General features: G+C 31.6%; 1 protein-coding gene across 1 annotated transcript; it reads right to left on the bottom strand.

The window, feature by feature from the left end:
* Positions 1-609: 609 nt before the first annotated feature.
* Positions 610-12,153, bottom strand: LOC127706308 (complement C1q-like protein 2). Its single transcript, XM_052210824.1, has 3 exons — positions 12,130-12,153; positions 6,947-7,128; positions 610-1,151 (listed from the first exon to the last, which is right to left on the bottom strand). Exons 2-3 carry the CDS (start codon positions 7,125-7,127, stop codon positions 751-753), a joined length of 582 nt encoding a protein of 193 aa, XP_052066784.1. The 5' UTR covers position 7,128; positions 12,130-12,153; the 3' UTR covers positions 610-750.
* Positions 12,154-12,531: the final 378 nt, after the last annotated feature.

Below are 12,531 nucleotides of genomic sequence, written 5' to 3'. Positions count from 1 at the left end.
ATATGATCTTTCCTCAATCCAGGAAAGTTTGTTTCCACAAAAATAAATAAATCCACAGTCTCTGTGACAGAAAGTTTGGAAAGGTTTATTTATTATTATGTCAACACTTTTATTCTATTTACTGTTTCTGTATTGAATTTCAGACCATACTTCCTTTGTTGGAATCTGATTTGTATGACGTGTGCAAGTCTTGTGTTGATGGGACATTAAAACAACACAAACCTGTATTTTCACAAGATAAACATGTGGCTGGAGTTGTTCTTGTTAGTGGTGGCTATCCTGGATCTTATCCTAAAGGGTTAGCAATTACAGGTATGTTAAATAAGAACCAATATAATTAAAAATACAGACCATGTGTCCATGCTTACAAGGATCTGACAACACAACCATTTTTACTCCCTGTTGTTGTAATAGATACATCAGCCAATAATATTTCAGCCTTCAAATTTTTAAAGGTGTTTTTTCAGTCTTTAAAAAAAGGTCTTTAAAACGGAAAATAGAATGGAGCGTTTTCAGATTCTTGTAAGTAAAAGGTGGACACATGGTCTCTATTTCAATCAGATTGCATCAGGACAAAAGGATTGATACAGAGGCCTTATAACGAAGATCAACATTGATAGGATGTGAGTTTTATTGATAATTGATAATATTATGCTTAAAACTTGCAAACTGGGAAATAAATATTTTAAGGATTATACTGGATTTGTATATATAGAATTGTGAAGCATTTTAATTAGGTGATTTGACACTTTATTGTAGAAGACGGCCAGAAAAAAATGAATGTTGACTGCCTTGGACATTTTCTTTCCTGTTTGGGAGTCGATGTTTGACATATACTTTGTCTCCTTTCTTCAATTCCATCAGTAGAGATATAGTGTTAGAATTCCATTCTCTGCCTGGTGTAAATCCATTAGCAAAAATAGCCTGGTTTTTGTTTATCTGGAAGGTGATTCGTGAGCTTCCTAAAGCCATAAGAAGACAAGATATCTCATACAATCCTTGTTTTGGAGCGGTAAAGTGTCCAGTGGTTGGGTTGTAGTGATTCCCTATGTTTGTTCTCACATCGTCAAATTTCAAAATGTCATTTCCAGTGAATATAACACTATTAGTCTTTTCAAATGCAAAGAAAGCTGGTCTGTCTTTCAACATATCTGAAAAAAAAATGTTATATTTGTTTCCGCAATTATTATATACATGTAATTACAAAATAAGTAAAACTGGCTTCTCTTAAAATTCTTGGATGTCATAACTGGATTAAATTTACATAGCAAATTTGAAGGCAGAACTCCTAGTTGTGTCTAATAGAAAACTTGTTATAGAATAACTACATATTTTCTAAGAATTAAAATATGGAAAAATATTCAAAGAATGAAAATACATACATTTAAGAATGCGCTTAGGGCATGAGTTAATAGTCAGTTTTTCTAATTTGTCACAAGTGGAATATTTTACAATATTTTAATTTTTAGATGAGTTAATAATTTTATTACATTTACATTTAAATGGAAATCAAGTAGAAATCAAGGAACTATGTCTTTTTTACGCAATCTCTTTTTGTTTTGATGCTACTTGTAGGTTCCGACATGTTGAAGGGTCAACATATTGGCTTATGTTTAAACATGTTAGGATATTTTTAGGATCGATTAAATAGTAATCATTAAAAATTTGATGGCACTTAACCCCTTCGCCCCCAATCCCGTTTCTAGTGGTGATTAGAACCTCCATTGTTTGATAGCCTATATGACCCTCCATACTTTTTTAGAACTGCCACTGCTGAACTGTGTTGACAGTAGGGAGTTCAACCATGCAATTCATGGTCCATAAACTCTTTCAAGATGTGTTGTTATGAATATTTGACAACCTTAATGCCCTTCTTAGAGTGCAAAATAGGAAATTAGTGAAAAGTGGCCAAAATAAGGTGAGGATGGGAGTCATTTGATGGCCACCACGTTAATGGTATGGATCGTAGGTATTAACTATTATCATAAATACATGCATAGGTAGTTCAGGAACACAAGGATGTACAATCAAGTCACATTTACTTCCAGACAACCTGGATGGACCGTTGTTACTACAAGGTAATAAATGAACGACAAAGACACACAGTTTGGTCATTGTTCACCTCTCAAGGTCGTATTAAAATCGCAAAATAGACTCAAAATCTTATCTTTCTTCCTAAGAAGTTCCTGTATGAAGTCAGCCTCATAATAATAAAGAAACAAGTCGGCAAGAAGAGGGGCACAATTGGTTCCCATTGGAATTCCGACAGTCTGTTGAAAAACACGTCCTCCAAACGTAACAAATATGTTGTCAATCAAGAAATCAAGCATCTTGATAATGTCAGTTTCAGAAAATTTTTTAACAATTCCATAAGTATTTGTCACTTGTGATTTTTCACTATATATTTCATTTAAAACTGTTTATTTTTTTTTAAATATTGTGAGGTAATTTCTGGTCAGATTTTAATTAACTTGGTACTGATAAAGTAGAATTGTCACAAACTTATTTGTTTATTTAGTTATATTTTTGTTGTGACGCGTTTTCATTTTCTGATGATATCAACACAGGTATTGGTTTCTTTTTCATAAATTTACTATATATTTCAATCATATTAAATTATAAAAAAATATTATACGTGTTCATATCAAGAGAAGACAAAAACAATTGATGACAAAACTATGACCAAATAAATAAATATACTTTAAACAATTCTGTCTTTTAACACCTGGTTTGTCAAAATCCAACAATAAATGCCTTCAAAATAATTTTTAGCTCACTTTGCCCAAAGGGCTATCACTTGGTGTCTGTAGTCGTCGTCCGTCCGGCGGTGTCCGTCGTCGTCTACGTCTAAAATTTTTCATACATTTTCTCCTCTGAAATTACTAAACCAATTTCAACCAAACTTGGGGAGTATGATCCTAACGTATCTAGTATAAAGTTTTTTCCCGGTCAGTCAACTAACAAGGCCAATATGGCTAAAAATAGAACGTAGGGATAAACCACAGTTTTTGGCTTATATGGCTTATATGTCAACAACTTTAGCAGTTAGAGCAAAACTGACTGGGTAAAATTATCAGCAGGTAAAGGTCTATTTGTTGGTAATTTTTCAGACAAATCGGACAGACTGATTTGGAGTCATTGCCCTTGAAATAGTATTCTTTATGAATTTTCACACTTTTTGGTTAGTATCTTGAAAACTTCCATAGATTAAGTGGAATTTAAGACAGCAAAAATTTTTAGGGAAGTAAGATCTACCAATACGTTTTAGGACCGAATTCATCAATAGATCCCTTATAGGAGTTATTGCCCTTGAAAGACTATTTCTATTTAATTTTTAAGTTTCTTTTCAGAAACTATGATAAATAGATAGAAATTTTGAATAACAAAAATGTTCACCAAAGTTTGACTTACAAACAAGTCATCATAACAAAAGTTGTCAATTGATGCCTTATATGTCTTATAGTACCTGAAAGATAATTTTTACCGATTTTTTTAGTTTTTCACAGAAACTATGATAGATAGACAGACACTGCAAAAGCAAAAACGTTCATCAAAATAAGATTTACAGATAAGAACAAAATTCGTCTTAAGATCACTTATATGAGTTATTGCCCTTGAAAGGCTATTTTTATTAAATTTTAAAGTTTTTTTCAGAAACTATGATAGAAAGACAGAAACTTCAAACAGCAAAAATGTTCAGCAAAGTAAGAGCTACAGATAAGTCAACATGACCAAAATTGTGAATTGGTTCCTTATAGGAGTTACTGCACTTGAAAGAAATTTTTTTGTCTTTTTTTTTTAGTTTTTTACAGAAACTATGATAGATATAGAGAAACTTCAAACAGCAAAAATATTTAGCATAGTAAGACCTATGAATAAATCAACATGATCGAAATCGTCAATTGATCCCCTACAGGAGTTATCCCCTTGAAAGATGATTTTTACCATTTCTTTTTTATTTCTCAAAAACTATGATAGATTGCTTGGCTAAAATGTTCAGCAAAGTAAGACCTACAAATAATTCAACATTAACAAAATCATCGATTGATCTCTGATAAGAGTTATTGACCTTGAAAGAAGATTTTTACCATTTTTTTATAATTTAAAAAAAAATCTATGACAGATAAAGAGAATCTGTAAAAGGTCAAATTATTCAGCAAAGTAAGGCATACAAATAAATCAATTGACCAAAATTGTTAATAAACCCCTTATAATAAAGAGGTATTGCCCTTAAAAGATGATTTTTCCAGGGGTTTTTTTCTTCAGTTTTTGCAGAAATTGTGATAGAGAGAAACTTTAAATGACATTTTTAAACACGGATTAACATACTTGAACATAAAATAGCAAAATAATCATTGAAGCAGGATCTACACAAAAAGTTACAGATACGCGATTCAAGCTCTGGGGGAGCCTCTTGTTTTTTAAATGTCAACTCTTATCCCACAATTCACAGAAGATTACAACGTATTTGATATTCAAAAAATAATTTTCGCTCACTGAAAACAGAAGTTTTGTAGAATAACTTTTTAAATATGTTTTTTATTATTTGGCTAATAATATTCAGTTTTGGCAGAGAGAAAAATTAAAATTAAAACTTCACTGGTTTTCTCCAACATTGGTACTAAAAAGTCTGAAAAACAACTGAATTTTGTCAAAACCCCTGAAACTGGTATCCAGAAATCATAACAAATCCTCAGTTTACACACAATCGTACTAGAAAAGTATATCTATCTGCAATATAAACTACTGTCACCATAATGGCATAATATTTTTTGTATAAGTGAACATTAGTCTAGAAGTCCTGATCAGATTTGCTCAAACAATGTATTAAATTGTAAATGTAAAATGATTGTAATCTGTACCACTGTTTTATTTCTACTGTGAGATCAAAAATCAAATGTATCTAAACATCTGTATGATTATTTGACTAAGTTTCAAATTTTACACCCTTTCCAGTCAGTTTTTAGACATAACCATTAATGTCTTACTTCCCTCATTAATATCATTGATAAATGGCTACATGAAATGAATAATGGAAATATCAATTTGGCAGTTCTCCTGGATTAAAAAAAGCTTTTGATGTTTATCATGAAATCTTATACAAAGAATTTGAAATTTATAACTTCCATGACAATACTGTTGCTTTCTGTAAAATAATATTTGAAAGAAAGAACACAGCAAGTCCATAACAGTACTCAATATTATTCTGATAAAACATTGATAAATTTAGGTGTTCCACAGGACCTAATACTTGGTCCCATTTTGTTTGTTTTGTACATAAATGACCCTCCATTATATATTAACGGTTGCCATACAGACTTGTATGTAGATGACACAACTAATGCATACATCAGGAGAGTATTGCTGATATGCAATTATAAGTAAAATTAAAAGATGATCTCCAATTTGTTGAAAAATGGTGTCATGAAAATAATATGTTACTTAATTCTGATAAAAATATGATAAATGATATGGTTATAGGTACAAGACAAAGACTGCGTTTCCATCAAGCAGAACAAATTCTAACCATTGAGAATACTATTCTTCAAAAATCATCAATTGAAAAACTTTAAGGTGTTAGAATGGACTCTAATCTATCATGGACAGAATCTCATACCATAAATCTGTTCTGTTGCATAAATGGATTAAGTATGAAGCCCCTGTATGTTTAACTGAAAAATTTAAAGAAATGCCAGAAATAAACCAATATTATTTGAGGAATACATCTTACAAAACAATTGCAAGTTCCAAAAGCCAAAACAAAGCTGTTTAAGAAATCTTTTATATATTTAGGATCTATTTTATGGAATAACTTACCAATATCACTGAAAATATCAACCCCAGGTACAAGTTCCTACAAAAAAGACCTAAAAATTACTTGTTGGAACATTAAGAAGCTGTGTAATTTGATTTGCATAATAATTTTTCGAACACTTATTTAAATTTTAAATATTGTTGAGGTATTTTGAATAATGCCAATACTACATGAATTCATCATTTTTACCTGTTGTATAACAATTTCTCATTTGATTATTCTTACGTGTGTGTTTATTTGATTATTTTGTAAATCTTTGTTTGTTATATTTCAATGTTTTCAATGATGGCCTCAGGGAATGTTAGTTTTATAGCTAACCGTGTAACCCTTTTTAAAATGAAGAATTACTATTATTATAATCAAAAATGAACAATTAAATTATCTTAATAAAAAAAAACCAAGCAGATTTGGAATGATTGCCAATGAGACAACTATCCACCATATACCAAATGAAGTAGAAGTAAGCAGCTGAGTAAGTTATATGCTTCTTGTGCATTTTAACAACAAATTATCAAAATTAAGAGTATTATAAAAAATTAAGAATGTAGATAGATTTTAATTTCCATATACATTTTTTGTTCTTTAAAACGCAAAAACCACTTTTGTGTTTTCAATGTCAAGGTCCTTGGATCAAATGTCATTTCTATTTTGTTTTTTGTCGCATTGAAATTGGGACCATCCTGAAATGGTGTAAACAGTTTACCAGTCTTGAATAAGAAAAGAGAAAAGAGTATCTACCATTTAGGAATATCTGCAGTTCATTTACTATTCTGGAATGTTTTGACACATTGAACATTCTGGACAGTACATCAACAGAATGGTTAAATGTCAGGTGGTTGTGGATATGTAATTAGTCATTTAAGATTTATCCGACTAATGTTATTGGAAGCAAAATAGGAAATGATATTTGCTCTAATTTACCTTTATACATAATCTTTGAGGAAATTCTAATTTAAAACTGATCTGCATTCTAGAATTTTTAATAAACCCATAATTTTGATAATTCTCTGTTAGACATAAAGTGTTGTTCAGGAAAGAAAATCAAGTGTATATTTCTAGCTGAAAGGTCTTTGACAAGGATTGTTGAAAAAACAAGAATAAATCATCTACATCAAATAAGGATGACTATACCTTTTGGTTTACATTGGCATTTGTGTGGCGAGGGTCTGTTACGTCCACCATTAGAAATCTCCATCTGCCATTTTATGTATTTCATGAGATCAGATTCTGCTTCCGAACATTTGTTCTTTTCGGCAAGTACATCGGTCAATGCCAAGATACTGATGATTGAACAGAACGAGAGGATATTCATTCTGAAATAATTGATTTGGCTCGGTTATATGAAGCAACATTATAAACTAAACCATGTGTATGACAAATAAAAAAGGAATATGTGAAATTTACCCAAAGGAACTTACTTTAAATAAATCTAAAACAGACATCACTTAATGTCCTTTTCTAGATTTGGATATTTCAGTGTCACACAGGAAACTGACTTTTCTAAAATGTATGACGAAAGAGACAATTTTTCAATCCCAATTGTTAATTTTCCATTTTTAACAGGATTTCCGAAGGAAAGTATCGGTTATTAATTTGGTGATGTTCGGGCAGTCGGGCAGTCGGGCGGCTGCCAAACAGTGTCCGTGCAATAAATTGAAAACGTTTTGACGATATCTTTTCAAATTTAGATATGTTGTTTCCTATGACTAAATGATGGTGAAGTTCAATTTTGACGATTTTAGCTTCTATAGTTGTTATAGATGTCAAATTTAGACATGTTGCTTTCTGTGACTCAATGATGGTCGAGTTTGATTTTCAGGATTTTAGCTTTTATAGTTGTTTAGTTGTAGACTTTTAAGTAGCGAAAAGTGATACTTAGAGCGTTGTCCGTGCAATATCTTGATAACGCTTTGACGAAATCTTTTCAAATTTAGATATGTTGTTTCCTGTGACTTAATGAAGGTTAAGTTTAATTTTCATGATTTTAACTTTTAGTTTTGTTTAGTTGTAGACCTTTAAGTAGTGAAAAGTGATACTTAGAGCGTTGTCCGTGCAATTACTTGAAAACGCTTTGACGAGATCTTTTCCAATTTAGATATGTTGTTTCCTGCGACGCAATGAAGGTCTTACAGTGTGTATGTTTCACAACTTATTCACTATGCTCTTGTCTGTAGTAACGTTTAAATTTCAATGAACGTTATTTATGTATAACTGGTAAATTATTAAGTCAGGGATTTCTTTACCACAAATTCATTAAAACCATTACTAAGTTCTGTCATAGATACAAAGATTTGGTTTGAAAGTTTGGCTGTACCTTTAGAAGTCTTATTAAAAAAGGGATATCACATTGTAATTTGTATGGTGATGTTGTTTATAAATCCCGTAAATTAAGACACTATCCATGTAAACTAATTGATCCTTTGAACAAACTTATTCCTAAAGGTTATCAATTGAACACAGTAGTAAAATCTTTGAATATTTTTTTATCGGTACTAACATTGATTTTGTTTTTGAAAAATTAAAACGTAGCTAAATATTTATTGCTATGTATGTACAGCTATGAGAATTCATTATCCTACATCCTGTCCATACTGTCTACTTATATTTTGGCATTACATAAGGTCATGCGTTTCTCAGACTGTTATTGATGTCTTCACACTAAATCCTTTGGATGTGTACTGATTGATACTTGAGTCTGGGGGAACATGATTTATTTATTAGTTGGAATTGGCTTTGAACTAGCTTTCAATAACTGAGAGTTCACTTATTTCGTTGCTTTGCTCTATGGTTTTATGTTAGTGATTTTTGTGCCTCCTACAGATCTTTTGAGTTAAGCCAAAAGTTTGTTCTTATGTTGTGCTGTTACACCACTGTCCAGGTTAGGACGAGGGCTGACCCCTCACAAACATGTTTAACCCTGCCACATTTTTTATGTGCCTGTCCAAAGTCAGGATCCTGTAGTATAGTGGTTGTTGTTGGTTCATGTCTGTCATATTTGTTTTTTCGTAAATTGTTTTGTTATGAATTAGGCCATTAGTTTATCGTTTGAAATTTTTTATATTTTTCATTTTTGGGCCTTTTAAAGCCAACTATACGGTATGGGTTTTTCTCATTGTAAAAGGACATACAGTGCCGTTAATTGCTTACTACCAGTTCCTTTTATAACTCTGATGGATAGTTATCTAATTGGCAACAATACCACATCTCCTCATTGTTATGCCTTAGGCAACAGGGGCATTAAGTGTTACCTTTGGCTCTCTGTCCGTTACATTTTCACTTAAGTTTTCCTCATCCAAATTTTATGAAACTCATACACAATGCTAAGAACTAAAACTTGCAGACAGAGTTCGAATGTGGGAAGTGATTTACTTATCGTTCTAGAGTTATACCCCTTTATAACTTGGAAAATTGCAATTTTTTTGTTTCCTCACTCTAACTTGAGTTTGTCTCATCCAAATTTGAAAAAAATAATACACAATGTTAAGAACCAAAATTTGCAGACAGAGTACGAATTTGGGCAGTCAGTCAACTTCCGTTCTAGAGTTATGCCGCTTTATAACTTGAAAATTGCCTTTTTTTTTTTTGTTTTCGCACTCTTACTTACATTTGCCTCGCCCAAATTTTATATAACTGTTGCACAATTCTAAGAACCGCAACACGCAGGCTGAATTTATATTTTGGTAGTATGTTAATTACTGTTCTTGAGTTATTAGATATAAGAAGATGTGGTATGAGTGCCAATGAGACAACTCTCCATCCAAGTCAAAATTTATAAAAGTAAACCATTATAGGTCACAGTACGGTCTTCAACACGGAGCCTTGGCTCACACCGAACAGTAAGCTATAAAGGGCCCCAAAATATTACTAGTGTAAAACCATTCAAACGGGAAAACCAACGGTCTAATGCCCTTTATAACTTGGAAAATTGCAAACTTTTCAGATTTTTCACTCTTACTTAAGTTTGTCTCATCCAAATTTGATGAAACTCATATACAATCTTAAGAACCACAACACGCAGACTGCGTCCGAATTTGGGCAGTGAGTTATTTACCGTTCTAGAGTTATGCCCATATTTTAACTTGGAAAATTGCAAAGCTTGAGTGGGGGCAATTGTGTCCTCAGACACATTATTCTTTTATTTGATATAAATTTGCTTGTATTTATGAATAAAAGATTGATTGATTGATTGTTAGTTGCTTGACATCCAGTGGGAAATATAACATACAGGTTCAGGATGAGAACAAATCAGCAATGCATAAAATAGGTAGGTCCTGTAATGGTTGTCAAGGATGAAGGACCGGAAATTTAGACTGCCACAGTGACTTTAAAAATGAGGATAAATTGGTTATGGACAAAGATTTAACATTACAAGAGGCCACCAAAGACCCCTCAAAGAGTTGTTGCAAGGGTTCTTAACGTGCAGAAAGTGTGACACCCTCTAGTCATCATATTTAACGTCCCCATTCTGACCTGATCGTGACTGCAAATCTATACATCCTGCACAACCAAATGGAGGCCCCACTTTGACAAGGGTTTTAGTGTCTGTTGGAAGAAGTCCAAGATTGGCCTGATTTAAATTCTCCAGTCACCCTTGGTGTATATGAATTAAAGTAGAAATGAATGAAACTAAAACCCAACAACGTCATAAAGCAAAAATCAAATAACATCTTGTGGTCTACACACACAGTCGTCAATATCATAAAACAAGCTCTGAACTACCCTTTGTATAAAATTAAGGAGATTTGGTATGAGTGCCTTTGAGACAACTATCCATAAAGAACAAATGACAAAGACTTAGATAATTTTTTAATCTATTATATAACAATATAAATTATAAAAACTTTTACTATCTAAACCTAAATCCAAAGCTCCTAGCAAGTCAGACTACTGCAGATGTGCCTTTATCAGTTTTAAGTGTCTAAATTTAGTCCTACAAGATCTATTAAAAATAATGCCAGCTTGAGTGAAAATATCAATTGACTCCTTTTTATGATATTGCCCTAAACTGAAAATTTGTATCTATTATTTACATTTTTGCATCAAAGATTTTCACCTCGAAAACAATTGAATCAATTGAAAGAAGTTTAAGGAATGATCCTATTTGAATACAGATTTTACTTTGTTAATTGTATTGAAATTTAATAGTGTAAAGATGAATGATGACACAACCCAAAGATGACAATAATCTGCTCGGTAAACAGAAAAAAGGTCACAGGAAAAAAAGTCACAAATTTGGTAGGAAAAAAAGTCACACATTGTATAAATGTAGGAAAAAAGTCACGCATCTGATGAGAAATGATGTACATTTTATACACATTTTTAACAGTATTTCATTGCTTTTTTTTTCTTTTTAAAGTCACACTTTTAAGTGTTAATCTGTCCAGACAGAAGACGATTGACAGGAAATGTAAATGAGTAATGAATTGAAGCCATTTGATATAGCTAATATTTGATTTGATTTTTTGGTGTTTTAACGCCACTTTTAAGCACCGCTTTTGGGCTATTTCGTGGCGGCCAGTTTTTATTGGTGGAGGAAGCCGGAGTGCCCGGAGAAAACCACCGACCTTCGATAGGAAAACTGACAATCCTAGTCAATTAAGATTGGAGTCGAGTGCACCCGCACGAGCGGGTTCGAACTCACAACCTCAGTGTTGACTGGCTAGTGATTACAGTAGTAACTACTTAGACCACTCGGCCACCGAGGCCCCGATATAGCTAATAACCGTCTGTTCAATTGTTCTAAAAAAAATTGACATTTTCTTGGGCAACATTTTGTTTTAATCTTGTAAAATTTATTAAATTGCAATAAACACCTACATTGAAATACCCTTGTATTCTAACATTAAAAGATGTTGAAACATTCTGAAACACTATTCAGTTGATATAATTTACAAAATACAATTTCAAATGATTTTCCTGTGACTTTTTCCATACCTTTCAAACATATAATATATAGATATAAGAAGATGTGGTATGAGTGCCAATGAGACAACTCTCCATCCAAGTCAAAATTTTATAAAAGTAAACAATTATAGGTCAAAGTACGGTCTTCAACACGGAGCCTTGGCTCACACCGAACAGTAAGCTATAAAGGGCCCCAAAAATTACTAGTGTAAAACCATTCAAACGGGAAAATATACATATATATGTATCTGTCTTCATCTAATAAGAATCTTCAAAAATTTATTATACAAAATTTACTATTTTTTTTTATTGTGACTTTATTTCCTGTGACTTTTTTTCCTACATTCATTTGCTCAAAACGGAGTGCATAACAGATAGTGTTTATAAAATAATGAAAAAAATTATAGTACCTTGCATGTAAGAATCTCCAAAAATCCATGTACAATAGTTATCATTTACATATGTCTTTATATATATATATATTTAAAGATATTCAATTTCATAATATTGAAAATCTATAATTACTTTGAATTCTGACACATATGTTCCACTATTATTTCTTGGAATACAATTAAAAAAATGAATTATAATATTGCATGTGTACTTAAAACAATTAAATATTTGTACTATCAGAGACAAAATGATTTTTGAGTAAATTGCATCTCTATGGCTTAACTTTAATCTAACAAATAATCTTAAATCTAAACTTTTAACTATCATAATTCTGCCAGTTGCAATTTGACATTTTCAATCAATTTTTATTCTTATCTAGATGATGATATTTTTCTATGCAACTTCCACACTTGAACAAA

Source organism: Mytilus californianus, unplaced genomic scaffold, assembly GCF_021869535.1.
Source record: "Mytilus californianus isolate M0D057914Y unplaced genomic scaffold, xbMytCali1.0.p SCAF_6, whole genome shotgun sequence".
Classification (NCBI taxonomy): domain Eukaryota; kingdom Metazoa; phylum Mollusca; class Bivalvia; order Mytilida; family Mytilidae; genus Mytilus; species Mytilus californianus.
Note: the sequence above shows the minus strand (reverse complement) of the source record. Positions and strands in the feature narration are given on the sequence as shown.

Bases quoted from the DNA above. Each gene is read 5' to 3' on its own strand.
- LOC127706308 (XM_052210824.1), bottom strand. From the start codon at position 7,127: ATGAATATCCTCTCGTTCTGTTCAATCATCAGTATCTTGGCATTGACC. The intron at 1,152-6,946 runs GTATAGTCATCC...TTTTTTTTTCAG, and splicing joins ATGCCAATGTAAACCAAAAG to ATATGTTGAAAGACAGACCA.